Here is a 15,610-nt window from a genome sequence, read left to right as displayed (position 1 = left end):
AGGAAACAAAAGAAGTGAATGAATGAAAAAAAACAATCAAAATAAATGATAATAATTTAAAATAAAAGATAAACAAATAAATAAGAAAATAAATAGTAGTGAAAATACAATAAAATAAATAGGTTAACATTTAAAAAATAAATAAGTGCAATAGGTAAAAATATATATATATATAACAATAATAACAATTAAACTAAACAATAAAAATGATAATAATAATAATAATAATACCCAAAAACAACCTGAGAAATAAAAAGAGTAAACACCACATGTGATAAAAGTTCTTCTTCTGTTAACTTTTGATTTGAGTTTTTCTCTGGACACAAATCCAGAAGAAAATTTGCCAGAAGTCTTGTCACCTCTTTGTTGTTGTTGTTGTTGTTAGAGGCCTTTAAATTTAGGAATTGAAGTGTTTTTATTTTTATTCTTTATTTCTCGTAAGTGGTAATTTATTTATTTGTTGGATGCATTTCAGCCTCAATGTGACAGGACAGCTGAAGAGAGACAGGAAGTGTAGGAGGCAGAGACCTGGAACAAATGGTTGAGATCTGGAGTCCAACCAGGGTCTTTATTTCTAACATATAGTGGTGGATATGGATATGGTTTATAAATATGCACTGGTCTGTTGACATGCGGTCTTAGTCTCATAGAGTGTTGATGTGAAAGTCTGTGAATGTGCTGCCTCACTTCAGAAATATTAAGGAAAGAAGGGAGATAAAAAATATTTATATATCTGTATTAAAGGAGCCTAAAATACAAGTTCTGATGCATCATTTGAGTTTATAACAAATGATTTTTTATTTTAATTTTCTATCAGCTCACTTTTCTTTAAAGACGGCCTGGTTGTTGTTGTTTGTTCTGTTTTCTTTTGTTTACATGTTTATTTATTTGTCTGTTTTTGTTTCATGTGTTTGTTTGTCATGGTGTAAATATATGTGTATAATGGAAAAGGTAAATACAAATTATAAGGAGTTAAAACTGCAAAACAAAAAGAAAAATATGAAATATGATATGCAAAACTAAATTTCATCTTAGCTCAAGTTTCTAGCTCACTGTGGACCCTTCCAGGATTTCCCACTCATAGTTATTTCTCCTACTTCAGTGGAACATCAGCTCCTTTATTTTGAGGGTCATAGGGTGAAAAGTCTGTGAACCCCAGATCTCCATTATAGAAAGCAGAATCCCATCAATGTGAGTAACTTTGATACAACATCAAGAATAAAACTTCAGTAAAGGAGTTTGAACATATCAGCCCAGGCTGATCTCTCTGAGTTGTTGCACTCTTGATTTAACTCATGTTGTGCTCTCTGTGGTCACTTCCTGCTCTCCAGATAAATGACTTCTACTTCAAACAAAAGTCTGAGGACGACTGACCTCTGACTGAACACCACGCTGACATTCACAGATGTTAGCTTCTGAGAAATGTCAGAGTGAAACTCATCAACCTCTAATTAACATCTCATTTACACGAGTCATTGTCTCTCTGAATGGAAGGATCGGCCGAACAATTAGCAGCTTAGATACCAACAAAAGAGACGTGAGGTGAGGTGAGGTCATGATCCATGATTCAGGAAACATGACGTGTTTGGCCGCTCTTGAGACATTCCTCAGTAATCATCCAGTCTTAACATACAGAATGTAAAGTAGTCAAATAACCGGTTAATTTCCTCTTCTTACAAATTAAAGCTACAGTAAGTAATTTTCATCTGGTTATGAAACTGACAGAAATCATTACTGATGCCTCTATGAGACCTGAGGTTTTTAAAATCACACTTATTTAACACTCACAGAACTTAAACATAAAGTATTAAAGAACCACGAGTTGACAGGGAACAACATAATACACACAAACTTAAAGTTCCCTACTGGAGCTTTAAAATGCTGGAACACGTGGGACATCAAATGTAACAGGATTCATTTGTTGACGGTTTTTATTCCCTGGCTCTCTCCCTGATCTTCTGCTTGTCTAAGATGCTTGATTCTGATTGGTCCAAACCCCTTGACTACAGTTATTAACTTTCTCTAACAGGACTAATCATGTGAAATGAGAAAATCAAGAAGCTTTTTAATATGTTTATTTATATGAAACATCCTCCCAGTCATGAAACAAAGGATATATTTGGTTATATAAAAAAATGACTGTCTCTTTTAGGACTGTAATGTTGATCCATCATGTCAGCGCTCCAACGCCGCACAGTCGTAGCTGGTGAACACCAACTCCTGTAAACACAAACACCAGAGGTATCATCAGACAAACAGACAAAAGGTTTATAAAACCCTCATCAGGACATGACCCTGATGTGACATCAGCACATCCTCACTCTGCATTAACTGTGTTTCCTCTCTGTACCTGACCTGGATTCATCAAAGTGAATTAACGCTGACCCTGGTCTGCGCCTGGTCTGCTCCACCAGGTCACTTCAGTCTGTTCTGGTGGACCAGGCACAGACCCAGATGTGCCTGACGTGAGGTTCAGGTGCACAGGATCAACAATCCACAGAGGACTGAATGTTTTTTATAATCTGCTTCATAAAGCCGGTTTAATCCTGTGAAACGACCCACTGAGTGACCCATTAACCAGCAGGCCGTTTGAGCACATCTCATCAGAGTCAGTCTGAGTCAGACTGAGTCTGTTCTCATGACGGGCTGCACAGACTCAGAGAGGACGGGCAGAGAGAGGCTCGGTGACGGGTCGCTTTAAAACATGAAGGTCTTAAACTGATCTAAGAATCCTTAAAGGAGAAGACTCCACCTTCACTCTGACCTTGATCCTGGATCACAGCTGAACTCTCTCTGTTAATGAACAACTCAAGATATAAAACTCCTCCACTCTGCAGCAATGAAAGTAGAGGAGTAAAGTAATATGGGAGGTCGAGCCTTCAGCTGTCCTTTGGAACAGCTTCTTTTATTTTTTCTGTCTTCTGTTCTTCCTTCTTTCTTTCTTTCTTTCTTTCTTTCTTTCTTGTTTCCTTTCCTTTCATTCCGTCCTTACTTTCTGTCCTTTCTTTTCTTTCTTCCTTTCTTTACTTCTTTCTCTTTTTCTTTTATATTCCTTCTTACTTTCTTTCTTTCCTTCTTTCTCTCTCTTTCATTCCTTTCTTCTTTCTTGTATTCCTTTTTCCTTTCATTCTCTCTTTCATTCTTTCTTTCTTTCTTTCTTTCTTTCTTCACTTTTCTCTCTTCTTCTGTCTTCCTTTTTTCTTTCATTAATTTTTCCTTTCTTTCTTTTCTTCTTTCTTTCTCTTTCATTCCGTTTTCCTTTAAATCCTTCTTTCTTTCATTCATGTTTCCTTTCTTTCTTTTTCTTTCTCTCACTTCACTTCTCTCTCTTCTTCTGTCTTCCTTTTTTTTTCATTCATTTTTCCTTTCTTTCTTTTCTTTTTTCTTCCTCTTTCTTTCTCTTTCATTCCGTTTTCCTTTAAATCCTTCTTTCTTTCATTCCTTTTTCTTTTCATTCCTTACTTCTGTCTTTCTTTCTTTCATTCCTTCCTTCTTTCTTTTATTCCTTCTTTCTTTCTTTCTTTCTTTCTTCACTTTTCTCTCTTCTTCTGTCTTCCTTTTTTCTTTCATTAATTTTTCCTTTCTTTCTTTTCTTCTTTCTTTCTCTTTCATTCCGTTTTCCTTTAAATCCTTCTTTCTTTCATTCATGTTTCCTTTCTTTCTTTTTCTTTCTCTCACTTCACTTCTCTCTCTTCTTCTGTCTTCCTTTTTGATTTCATTTTCATTTTTCCTGCCATTTTTTCTTTCTTTCTTTCTTTCTTTCTCTCCATTCATTCTGTCCTTTGTTTTCTTTCTTGCTTTCTTTACTTCTTTCTCTTTTTTCTTTTTCATTCCTTTTTCCTTTCATTGCTTCTTTCTTTCATTCATTCATTTTTCCTTTTGTTCCTTTCTTCTTTCTTTCTTTCTTTCTTTCTTTCTTTCTTTCTTTCTTTCTTTCTCTCTCTTCACTTCTCTCTCTTCTTTTGTCTACCTTTTTGATTTCATACATTTTTCCTGCCATTCTTTCTTTCTTTCTCTCCATGTTTCTTCATCCTTTATGTCTCCTTTTCTCATCCCCTCCTTTCCTTCTATCCTTCCTTCACCATTTATTCTCCTCTTTTTCTTTCTTCTGGTCTCCCTCTCTTCTCTCTTTTCTTAGACCTTTCTGGAGTCCCTGAGCTCCCTTGTCTCGTACGTTCCTCTGGATCTCTGCTGTAGATTCCTTTTTTGGGGTCTGTTATTCATCCTTTCTTTCCTTCTTTCTTTCATTCCTTCCTTCTTTCTTTCTTTCATTCATTCCTTCATTCCTTCCCTCCTTCTTTCTTTCCCTCTTCCTATCCTTCCTTCCTTCCTTTCATTCCTTCTTTATTTCTTTCATTCTTTCCCTCATTCTTTCTTTTCCCTCTTTCTCTCCATGTTTCTTCATCCTTTATGTCTCCTTTTCTCATCCCCTCATTTCCTTCTATCCTTTCCTTCCCCATTTCTTCTCCTCTTTTTCTTTCTTCTGGTCTCCCTCTCTTCTCTCTTTTCTTAGACCTTTCTGGAGTCCCTGAGCTCCCTTGTCTCGTAGGTTCCTCTGGATCTCTGCTGCTGTGGACGTGGTCCAGACTCCAGCTGCTACAACTACTACTATCCGTCTCCCCACTATCATCTCTCTCTCTCTTCATCTCCCTCTATCCCTCTCTCCAACACGGTCTCAGCAGATGTGTGTCTAACATGAGTCTGGTCCTGCTGGAGGTTTCTGCCTGTTAAAGGAAGTTTGTCCTTGCCACTGTAACTTGCTAAATGCTGCAAAGTGCTCTGCTCATGGTGGATTAAGATGAGATCAGACTGAGTCCTGTCTGGAAGATGGGACTGGATCTGATCCGGTCTTGATGTTGGGTCTTTGTTAATAATAGAACATAGAGTACGGTCTTACCCCGTGACATTTCTCGGACATGAAGATGAAGAGCTGCCTCAGAGTTCCCCCGAACTTCCTCACTTCTCTGGTGTAGGCGCAGCGTCTCTGTCTCATCTCTTCCACCAGGGAGATGTAGATCCTGATTTTCTGCATCACGCACGCGTTCTGTCAGCAGGAGGGGTAATTAGAGTCCCCGAGTCTGATTTACAGCCGAGGTATGCAGTCAAAATACCACAGATGTTTGTGTAGAATATCCAAAACAGACAGAGGGCCGAACAGAAGACACATTTTTTATTGTGGCTGGAGGTTTACAGTGTGAACTTTAGTTACCTTTCAGATACTATCATTCTGCTGCACAATAAGAGGTCGTACTCACGTGGACATCAAGGTAGAGATCTGGCATGTGGGCCATGCAGTAACCCTGGATGGAAAAATATAACAAATATCAACCATCAGGTTCCAAAATGTCACACAGACTGCATCATTACAAGTAGTTCTCATACTATAAACCTCATACTCTGAGAAATCACTCATCTGTCTATAAATGAAGGAATAAAACAATCATGTGTAATCTTAGGTATGATATATAACACAATATAAGACACAGGAGCATGCATGCTGCAGAGTTCCATCTCATGCACACAGCACACACATGTCCCTGACAGTGACCCCTTACCGTCTCATAGTCCCTCTTCAGGTGTGCAGCCCACCCGGTGAGCTCCCGGGCCATGCTCAGCACCTTGGAGTAACACGTCGGAGGGAAGAAAGGCGAGCTCAGCGTGAGCGGCACCAAACAGGACAAGAGCAACAAGCGGTGAAAGAGCGCCATGACTCACTGACACCTCCAGCTTCACACAGAGACCTCTGTCAGTGTGTTTGTTTGTGTGTGTGTGTGTGACCACTTCACACACACGTAGCCACGTATGCATGCAGCCAGACTCTAACACACACCTCCTCTGTGGACTGGGACACCGCCGAGGAGTGACAGGCGACCGTCAGCACTTATCTGGACGGAGGATTGAGAGGGAGGAGGAGGTCCAAAAGTTTGAGTATTAAGAAAAATGTGATATTTATCTGAAGGTGGATCATGATGGAAAAATTATACAGGTTTTAATTTCTGCAAAAATTAAAGAGCAACACAAGAGAAATATTCTTATATGCTCTGGTCCTCTTAACCCCATAACGCAATCAGGTTCTTTCTTTCTTTCTCTCTTTCTTCTTTCCATGTTTCTTCATCCTTTATGTCTCCTTTTCTCATCCCCAGCATTTCCTTCTGTCGTTCCTTCACCATTTCTTCTCCTCTTTTCTTTATTCTGGTCTCCCTCTCTTCTCTCTTTTCTTAGACCTTTCTGGAGTCCCTGAGCTCCCTTGTCTCGTAGGTTCCTCTGGATCTCTGCTGCTGTGGACGTGCCAGACTCCAGCTGCTACAACTACTACTATCCATCTCCCCACTATCATCTCTCTCTCTCTTCATCTCCCTCTATCCCTCTCTCCAACACGGTCTCAGCAGATGTGTGTCTAACATGAGTCTGGTGCTGCTGGAGGTTTCTGCCTGTTAAAGGAAGTTTGTCCTTGCCACTGTAACTTGCTAAATGCTGCAAAGTGCTCTGCTCATGGTGGATTAAGATGAGATCAGACTGAGTCCTGTCTGGAAGAGGGGACTGGATCTGATCCGATCTTGATGTTGGGTCTTTGTTAATAATAGAACATAGAGTCCGGTCTAGACCTGCTCTTGTAAAAGAGACTTTGTATCTCATTGGGAATATTCCTGGTAAAGTAAATAAATAAATAAAATTATTATTATTATTATTATTATATATGTAACCTGCTGTATCATGATGATTGATGACTGGTTGAATGTTGCCATGGCTCCCTAGTAAATAATTATCTTTTGCTCATTGATTTCCACTAAAAACTGAACAATTCAGAGAAAAAAAATACAATAAATTAGTTTTTTTTGCAACAAAATATGTATGACGTTGTTGTGCAATATGGACAAAAAAATATTTCTAGGTTTGAAATTACTTTGAAATTAAATTTGAAGGAAACTCAAAGTTTAATAGGCTAAAATGTTGTTTTTATATGTTTTAGTTTGTTTGAAAAATAAGAAACTTTGAGCAAAAAAATTACACCAAAATGCCTCATCTATCAAATATTATACAAATTAAAACTCATATAAGAAAATTGCTATTTAATCTAATTTCTTTTTTTTCTCCATTTTCAAAGAAATTATAATTTTCTGACAATTATTTGATGCTTCAGGTTTTAGGAATCTGTTTCTTATTAATGCATCTGCAGCTGAGCATTAACTAACAGATGATCTGACTTGAGTTTGATCATGAAAGTGAGACATGACTTTCATTTCCCATCAGACTGCAGGTCTACAGGCTGCTTTGACGTCATGTAACGCCTTTTCTGTCCACTAGATGGAGCTCATCTTGCAAATTTAAACTCCTCTTCCTTTGCATTCCTCAGGACTCCTTCTCTTCAGAGTCATGTTGAAGTTTTACAACTCCTTCTTTAGAATCTAAATGAAATCAAAATAAAACTTGTATGTGACTGATTCTCTTCACAGGTAGAGAGACGATCCTCTCTAACATTGTCGGCTCCTGAGGCTCCCTGCTGGTAAAGTAGCTTACCTCTGTCTCTGTCCAGCTGTGATGTGACACTGCCATCCTCCTCTCATCTGACAGAACAGCTGATGGAGCGCCGGCCTGTTTCTGACGGATGCTCGTCACCTCTGGTGGTGTGTGTTGGGAGTTGAAGGTCTCTGTCCCCTCTCTGTATGAAGATGGATGGCCCACACGGAGAGAGAGCGTCTTGGCATGACGGAGAGGAAGGAAATGTGCTCTGTAAGCATATCTCTGCTCCCACAGTCCCAGCGCCCGGACGTCCTCCTCTAACCTTGGTGTGCTCAGATATCAGGGGACGCTGGTGACCAGGCCGCCATTAGGAGGGTCCGATGTGTTTTACAGCGAGTGGTTAATGGCCTCTGAAGTTAATGCATCATGAGAGGCTGGACTGAAGGAATCTACCCAGAAGACAAATTTGATGGTTTTAAAGCCCTGCATATTAATTGCATATCAATCATGAAGCTGACTCATAAAGGAGAGTCCTCTTTAACCCCTTTTATAAGGAAACACTGCATCTTTCTCTCCTGGACACTCAGGCTGTCTCTCACTCTCTCTCTCTTGTTTAAGAGGACCTAAATGTAAAAACAAAGATAAAGGAGGAGAGTGCATCACTTTACATCCCTGTTTTATCAGCTTTTCAAGCAATTAAGACAGCAAAGTATCATCAATCTGGTTCTGCTGGAGGTTTCTGCCTGTTATAGGGAAGTTTGGGAGTCAGTTTTGGAAAAAGGTTTGCTCCATTATTGGTTTATTGAAGTAACAGTGGTATGGACACAGTAACTTTTAACTGGCAGAAACCTTGAGTAGGACCAGACTGATGTTGAACAACATCTGCCTGTGATGGGATGTTAGATTGGGGTAGAGGGAGATGCAACTTTAAGCATTTAAGACAGTAATCTATGAAAAAGGAACATCAAGTATGTCAGAAATCTCATCTCCAGTCCTGGCAGACCACTGTCCACAAATGAGTCTGGTTCTGCTCGAGGTTTCTGCCTGTTAAAGGGAAGTTTTGAAGCCACTGTTGAACAATGTTACCAAGTGTTATGTGCATTGATGTGTTTAAGTGAAGTATCATGAGATCATTTGATATGACAGAGACCAAACTTTAATTCACTATGAGAGTCAAATGACAACAAGTCAGAGGTAAGAGTGGCAAGGACAGACTTTCCATTTATAGGCAGAAAACTTAAGCAGAACCAGACTGATGTTGAACAGCTATCTGCCTGTGTTGGGATGTTAGATTGGGGTAGAGGGAGATGCAATTCTAAGCATTTAAGACAGCAAACTTTAAAAAAGGATCATCAAGTATGTCAGAAATCTCATCTCCAGTCCTGGCAGATGACTGTCCTCAAATGAGTCTGGTTCTGCTCGAGGTATCTGCCTGTTAAAGGGAAGTTCTGAAGTAACTGTTGCAAAATGTTACCAAATGTTTGCTTCATTATCGGTCGCAAGTAACAGTAGCAAGGACAGACTTTCCTTTTATAGGCAGAAAACTTGAGCAGAACCAGACTGATGTTGAACAGCTATCTGCTCGTGTTTGGATGTTAGAGTGGGGTAGAGGGAGATGCAATTCTAAGCATTTAAGACAGTAAACTTTAAAAAAGGATCATCAAGTATGTCAGAAATCTCATCTCCAGTCCTGGCAGACAACTGTCCACAAATGAGTCTGGTTCTGCTCGAGGTTTCTGCCTGTTAAAGGGAAGCTCTGAAGCCACTGTTGCAAAATGTTACCAAGTGTTTGCTCCACTCATGGTGTATTGAAGTAACAGTGGCAAGGACATAGTTCCCTTTATAGGCAGAAACCTTGAGTAGGACCAGACTCATGTTGAACAGCCATCTGCCTGTGATGGGCTGAGGAAGATAGTGGGAGATGGGTCCAGGCTAACAAACACCAACAGTAACAGTGGACCGTACAGACTCATGGCTACGGACTGATAATAGCTGTAACTGTTATAGTCAATGAGTATAATATTAAAATCAACAATTATAATTGTAATTAGAAGAGGATTGATAATGTTAATTATAATAGTAAGATTTGAACAGCTCAACATAAACAATATTAATCATTCAAAATGTTTATATAATAATAATAATAATAATAATACTGTATATAATAATAACACTACATATACAAATACAAAATTACTAATAATGATGTATATGATAAAAATAATAATATCAATTATATAATTATCCTTACTGTTATTATTTTAATTATTAATATGAATTGTAATGGTAATAAAAGTAAGAATAATATTAAATTTGTAGCAGTTGTTTTAGCTCAGTTGTGGGATGTATTTTCCACTAAGTGCTGTGTCATAATAGTTTAATCCTGACCTTCATGAGGTGAACAGCTTAAACTTGTGTAACCCTCAGTCTATATGTCTGCTGACGAGCTGCATGAATTAAAACATGACTAATATAATAAACATTACAACTCACTGTGTTTGAATATTAAAGGGAAGCTGCAAGGATGCAGAAGGAGACATAAAACAGACTCACAATAAAACACCTGAGAGACATGAGAGTCCATTACTGTGTCTATAAAATGAATTAACATTTGTTTCCACATAACTAAAGCTGTTAGGAGACAACACGTTCTGATAGACTCACCTGAGGGATGGAGAGAGGGAGGGAGGAAACAGGCTGAAACAGCACTCTCAAATCTGCCTCATAACGGTGCCTCTTCTCAGCAGTGTAGTACCCCACAGTGAGCTGAGGGGGGCGCTGTTCTAAAGATGACCGTGACCTCTGACTCCCTGCTGAGAGGAACAAGGGGGAGAAACATCAGAGTACTTTAAGGTCATTTTAAAGCAGCATGTAGGGCATGTGATTGATCATATATTATTGATTGGTTACTGATTATAATTTAAAGGACTTTAACTCAGAATAAAAACTTCTACAGGAGGCTGCAGGACTTTTTAAAGCTCTCTGTGAAGTCACTGACATGTCTTTAATTGCTTTTTATTAAATGTAATATTGCAGGGTGAGGTCTGATTTCAATCACACAGAAAACACGACACACCTGTATTCTTTTTTTATGAATTAAATGCACATGAATGAGCTCTGCTTGATGTTAACGTGAGGAAACCCTCACACAGCGCATCATCCACAGCCGGGGATGTGGAGGTCAGTCTGTGACCAGAGTCTCCCTGTTAGACCTCTCTCCTCTGAGCAGAGTCTCCCTGTTAGACCAGAGTCTCTCTGTCAGACCTGACTCCTCTGAGCAGAGTAGACCTCCCTCCTCTGAGCAGAGTCTCCCTGCTGTCAGACCTCACTCCTCTGTCGTCTCTTCATCCAGGAGCAGCAGAATCCGCATCGCGCTCTCCTCCTCGGCTCCTCCCGCCGGTCACGTCGCCGTTCCTCGGGTGGCAGGTGTCCCGGCGCGTCGTCGTCCTGGTCCTGGCTGCTGTTGCTGCTGCTGCTGCTGCACCTCTCTCGGTCCACGTCTCTGCAGCAAACCGGGCTGGACATGCTCCCACGCGCTGAGGTAGGTGCCCACAGCTGGACGCAGAGGAGGGGGGGACACTCTCTATTCACTGCGTGTCTGAGCTCGGAGCTGTGTCCTCTGCGGGGAGCTCAGCACTGCGGCTTCCAGCACTACTTTCTCAATATCTCATTCAAGCTCTCAGGGAAACTCATATTCACGTGCTGGTGACCTTCTCATGTGTGCTGGGGGTGACATGCATGAACGGGTCCTCCCTTGTGGATTGAATGTTTCCAGAATGGCACCAAGTTTGTCTGCGTAACGCAAAAAAAAAAAACGCATACAGATGAATTGCCTGCGTTCTGAGAGAGTCAGGGGACAGGCTGTCATTCAGGCAGCTGCTTCAGGAATCCTCACAGGGAGGATGGAGCATGCATAATGCAGAACAGGAGATGTAATGCATTTAAAAACTTACAGAAAACTTACTTTTTGATGCACTAACACGTCTCCACTCTGCAGCAGAGCTTATATGAGTCTGTGGTGGTGAGCACATTTTCAGCTTCCAGAGGAGCTGGACTCCTCCAGGCTCCCGTCCTGAGGATGGCAGCCTGAGGGGTTCAGTTTACAGAACACAGCAGCAGCAGCAGCAGACTGTAAATCTACGAGGCTCCAGTTTAGAGCTCATAATGGGACAAACAGATCGTACCATTCATCACACAGAGGCTGCAGAGAGGGCTCCACATGGATGAGCTTCTTATTAAGAGATACAAATTAAATCATTGAGATGAGAGGATGGAGAGGAAGGAAGTAAACATTTAAAAAGTGTGCTTCTAAGTATGAATATATCCCAAATATGAATGTGGAGTGTCTGCTGCTGATTTAAAATCAAACTATGAAGTGATGACATGATGCTTGTGCATGCTTTTCACATCTACCTTTCCACTTCTCCCTCCTCCCTCTCTCCTTCCTCTCCTCCCTCTGCTGATGGTGTCATGTTTTCCTGCCTCCCTCACAGGTTGGACGCTCATTCAACAGAGGGTCACAGCCACAGACGCATCAGCCCTCCTCCTCCTCCTCGTCCTGTCAGGAGTCATCTGTTCGCCTGCGTTCACTGAAGACAGACAGGAAACTTACACTGTAGTGGTACTGCTGCTGTGTGTGTGTGTCAGCGCTTCAGTGCCTTTAGTGCTCCCTCAAGCCCTCTTCTGTGTGAGAGTGTCTGTGTGTGTGTGAGTGTGTGTGTGTGTGTGTTTGCAGTGATGTGTGATTGTGTCCAGGTGGAGGATTAAGAGGAAGACAGGAGCACTTCAAGTCAGCAGAACAGAGGCAGCTGCTGCATGTGAACGTGTGTGAGTCAAGGCTGAGCAGTCCAGCACGTGAAACTAGGTGTACCTACCAGTGTGTTAGTGTCCCTGTGTGTGTGTGAGTGTGTGTGTGTGTGTGTGTGTGTGATGGGCTAGTGTTAACCGGGCTATGAGTGCGTCTCAGAGGGAGAGAGACTGTTGGATGCTGAGTTGAGCAAAGGGAGCAGAAGAAGGAGGAGAATCTGAGAGAGGAGCAACCATGGGGCTCGGACAGTCCAGCAAGGCTCCGGTCACAGACGACACGGACGACGGTGAGTGAGAAACAGATCCACTTCACTTTCTTTTACTGTGGTTTATTCTGCTTTAGTGGCTCAAATTGAAGGGAAGTGAGGAAAGATGTGACAGGACACGTGTTGAGCAGGATTTAAGGTGTTATCAGAGAGTGATGCAGGAGTTATCTGCAGTCTGAAGAAGTTATCTTTGACATACTGAGAATGAATGCAGCTCTAGTAGGACTGCTGTAATGCTAATCAGGCTGCAGCTTCGGTTACTGTATTTGTGCCTGTAGGTAAACTTGTTTTGCAGCCAGTGAGATGTTGGCTCATTACAGAAATACAATACAGAACAAACTGAATGTGCTAAACATACTAAAATATACTAAAACTAATGATACAATAAAATCAACAGACATGATAAAATGATGAAAGTGCTAAAGCTTCCATTTCTCTTCTTCTGCAATAAAATAAAAGATTATATCTGCATCGTTTGCAAAATAGTCGAACAAATGGAGCCTCTTTTATTGTCCTATAATCTATTAAAAACATGCATGATGAGGTATAAAGAACATTTTGAACAGAGCTGAAATATCCTTTAATATGTTGATTCATAAAAAGTTCTATGACCGGCTGCTGCAGCTTTTTCCTGACTTCAACCACGTCCAACATCAGATGTTTAATACTAAATATGAAGAATGGTGCACATTAATGCACATCAAGGAATAAAGAAATATATGCATGTAGCCTTAAACTAATAATAACAATATTTATATTGCAGCTTTTAATATCAAAGATGCAGCATGCCATTTAAGGGATTAAAAGTAATCAGGTGATGAAAGTAAACTACATAAATACATAATAATAGCACACCAGTGAAGAGAAAGTCTTCTGGAGAAAGTTTTTAGTGCTGATTTAAGAAGAATCAGATTTATCTACTCTACTTAACTTTATTTATAAAGCAGCTTTTATACAGACAAGTGTGCAGCTAAAAGAAATCACTAAAATAATAAAATAACTGATGAACTTCAAAATAAAATCAATTCATTCAAATTGATTAAATAAGTAAAAAAATAAAAAACAGTTAAAGTTTTTAAAAAATCAGATAAATAAATGGATATCTGAATAAATGTTTTTAAAATAATGATTATAATATAATCTGATATCTGGCAGGGAAAGTTTAAAGGTCTGATCACCTCCAGTCAGGATAAGATAAGATATTCCTTTATTCGTCCCACAATGAGGCGTGTACAGAACTAAATAAGTACATTTACAACAGATTTACAAAACCAGTGATACTGTAAGAACTGTGCACAGAGGGAACATAGGTGAATAATACGTTGTTTTTTATTCACCTATGTTACCTCTGTGCACATTTCTAACATTTGTTGTGATGTGGCGCTATACAAATAAAGATTGATTGATTGATTACAGTATCTCTGGTTTTGTAAATATATTGTAAACAGAGATTCATGAAGGAAATGAAAGTTCCTCTCAAAGAATAATCTGCTGCATAAAAGAAATAAAATCTCAAAACCAGTTCTTAAACTAACGACCAGTAGAGGTCGACAAAAACAAAGCGTCTGTGTTCTCTTCATTCTGAATGAGCTAAAAGCGGCACAGCAGCATTTTGGATGATCTGCAGCTCTTGCATGCCTCCCTTACGTACACAAAGTGACGTGTGTTACAGTAATCAAGTCCAGAGACCATCAGTCTCTTCAGATGTCTGTTTTTTAAATGTGTTTGAGCTTCTTCCACACTTTGCTTTTGTTCCTGTATTCCCTTGTTTGTATTTGTTCTTTAAAGGTGTTAAATTCTGCCTGAAGTCCGATTTGAATTCTTCCTTAAATGTCACAAAGTCGTGTTTTAGTTCTTGTTTGAGTTCTCGTATTTCTCTCGTGAAGCTAGTTAACCCTTCGTGCAGCGTCTCGGCGTTAGCTCCCTGCATGTTGTCGTCTGTGGAGTTTTCATCCAAATCCAAGTCAAGTCAAATTTTATTTATATAGCACATTTTAAAACAACTGCTGTTGACCAAAGTGCTGTACAAGCTTAAAAACAAAATCAATAAAAACATATAGTTAAAATAATAATAATAATATTTTAAAAGAGTAGCTATTTAAAAACACAGAAAGTACAAGAAAAAGAAAATAAATCCAGTTCTTTCCTGTTTTATTCTGGAGTTTTTGGGTTAGTCGTCTCCTTTGTTTGGTTCCCCCTCTCATTACTTGTAATAGTTAGTATTAAAGTTCTTGAGTGTCTTGGGGGGTTAGTTTCTCCTCGACTGGCTGGAGCTCTGGCCTAAGCTGCCATCTCGCTCATCGCTGAACCAGAAGTCTCAGTCTGTTTTTGTTTCAAATAAGGGTTTGTTTCTAATGAAGGAATGATTTGGGGATTCTGGTCTGCATGAGGCTCAGTGTAATCCCTGAGCAGCTCCTTCAGCAGCAGACTGAGACACCCACCCTGCAGGAGGGAGCGCTACCTCAGGTCATTCATCCCATCTGCATCAGACTGTTAAACAGCAGCACTAAAGTCTCACATAAGTAGCTTAGCAGAAACTCCAAACATCTCGTATCATTGGTGTTCAATGACTCTGTAACTGATTATTCACTGCATATCATTATAGTGCATACAAGCAGCTTAAAATATGAAGCCAATGCAGAAGTGTTTTAACTGCAGTTCCTTAAGTGTCCACTAGAGGCTGGCTGCAGAAACACAGGAAACCACATACACACCCATTCAAAGAGACGATCTTTACAGCATCTTTCCTCGGCTTCGACTCACTGAGGAACTCATCTGTGAGTCACTCTGGATCTGACTGACACATGCTAATCAGCTCAGATTGATGTAATCAGATTCTGGATCAGATTCAGAGGGTTGAAGTAACGCGGGTCTGTGAGCAGCCGTGTATATTCAGCCAACATGTAAACATTAGATCAAGGTGCCGGACAGCCGAGGAGGCCACACCCACTTCCTGAGGGGGCGTGGTCAGAGAGCTCATTCTCATTTAAAGGCACAGACACAGAAAATAGCCTGTTCTGAGCAGGGCTGAAAAAGAGGGGTTTACAGGCAGACCAGAATCTGATTTCAAAGTGTTT

General features: G+C 40.1%; 2 protein-coding genes across 7 annotated transcripts in view; one reads left to right on the top strand and one right to left on the bottom strand.

Annotated features, from left to right (window-relative positions):
* Positions 1-2,059: 2,059 nt before the first annotated feature.
* Positions 2,060-15,610, bottom strand: part of LOC117812232 (cytokine-like protein 1) — a 72,907-nt gene continuing 59,356 nt past the window's right edge. For 2 of the 6 annotated variants that reach the window (XM_034682872.1, XM_034682873.1), the window contains exons 4-9: positions 10,126-10,274; positions 7,519-7,910; positions 5,556-5,885; positions 5,256-5,300; positions 4,898-5,044; positions 2,060-2,220 (exon numbers count right to left, since the gene is read on the bottom strand). In XM_034682872.1, the coding sequence (XP_034538763.1) occupies positions 2,176-2,220; positions 4,898-5,044; positions 5,256-5,300; positions 5,556-5,708 (390 nt within the window). In that variant the 5' untranslated portion in view covers positions 5,709-5,885; positions 7,519-7,910; positions 10,126-10,274 and the 3' untranslated portion in view covers positions 2,060-2,175. Of the gene's footprint in view, positions 2,221-4,897; positions 5,045-5,255; positions 5,301-5,555; positions 5,886-7,518; positions 7,911-10,125; positions 10,275-10,537; positions 10,674-10,706; positions 11,254-11,425; positions 11,664-15,610 lie in introns of those variants that run through there. The other 4 variants (XM_034682874.1, XM_034682876.1, XM_034682875.1 and 1 more) reach the window with 4 other exon arrangements.
* The window catches only part of stk32a (serine/threonine kinase 32A), a 60,901-nt gene continuing 55,898 nt past the window's right edge, over positions 10,608-15,610 (top strand). Inside the window, exons 1-2 of the mRNA XM_034683555.1 lie at positions 10,608-11,002; positions 11,955-12,554. Of these exons, the coding sequence (XP_034539446.1) occupies positions 12,503-12,554 (52 nt within the window). The 5' untranslated portion in view covers positions 10,608-11,002; positions 11,955-12,502. The remainder of the gene's footprint in view (positions 11,003-11,954; positions 12,555-15,610) is intronic.

The sequence above is a fragment of the Notolabrus celidotus genome, chromosome 5, assembly GCF_009762535.1.
Source record: "Notolabrus celidotus isolate fNotCel1 chromosome 5, fNotCel1.pri, whole genome shotgun sequence".
Classification (NCBI taxonomy): Eukaryota; Metazoa; Chordata; class Actinopteri; order Labriformes; family Labridae; genus Notolabrus; species Notolabrus celidotus.
The sequence above is the reverse complement of the archived record's forward strand: the minus strand, read 5'-3'. Positions and strand labels throughout refer to the sequence as shown.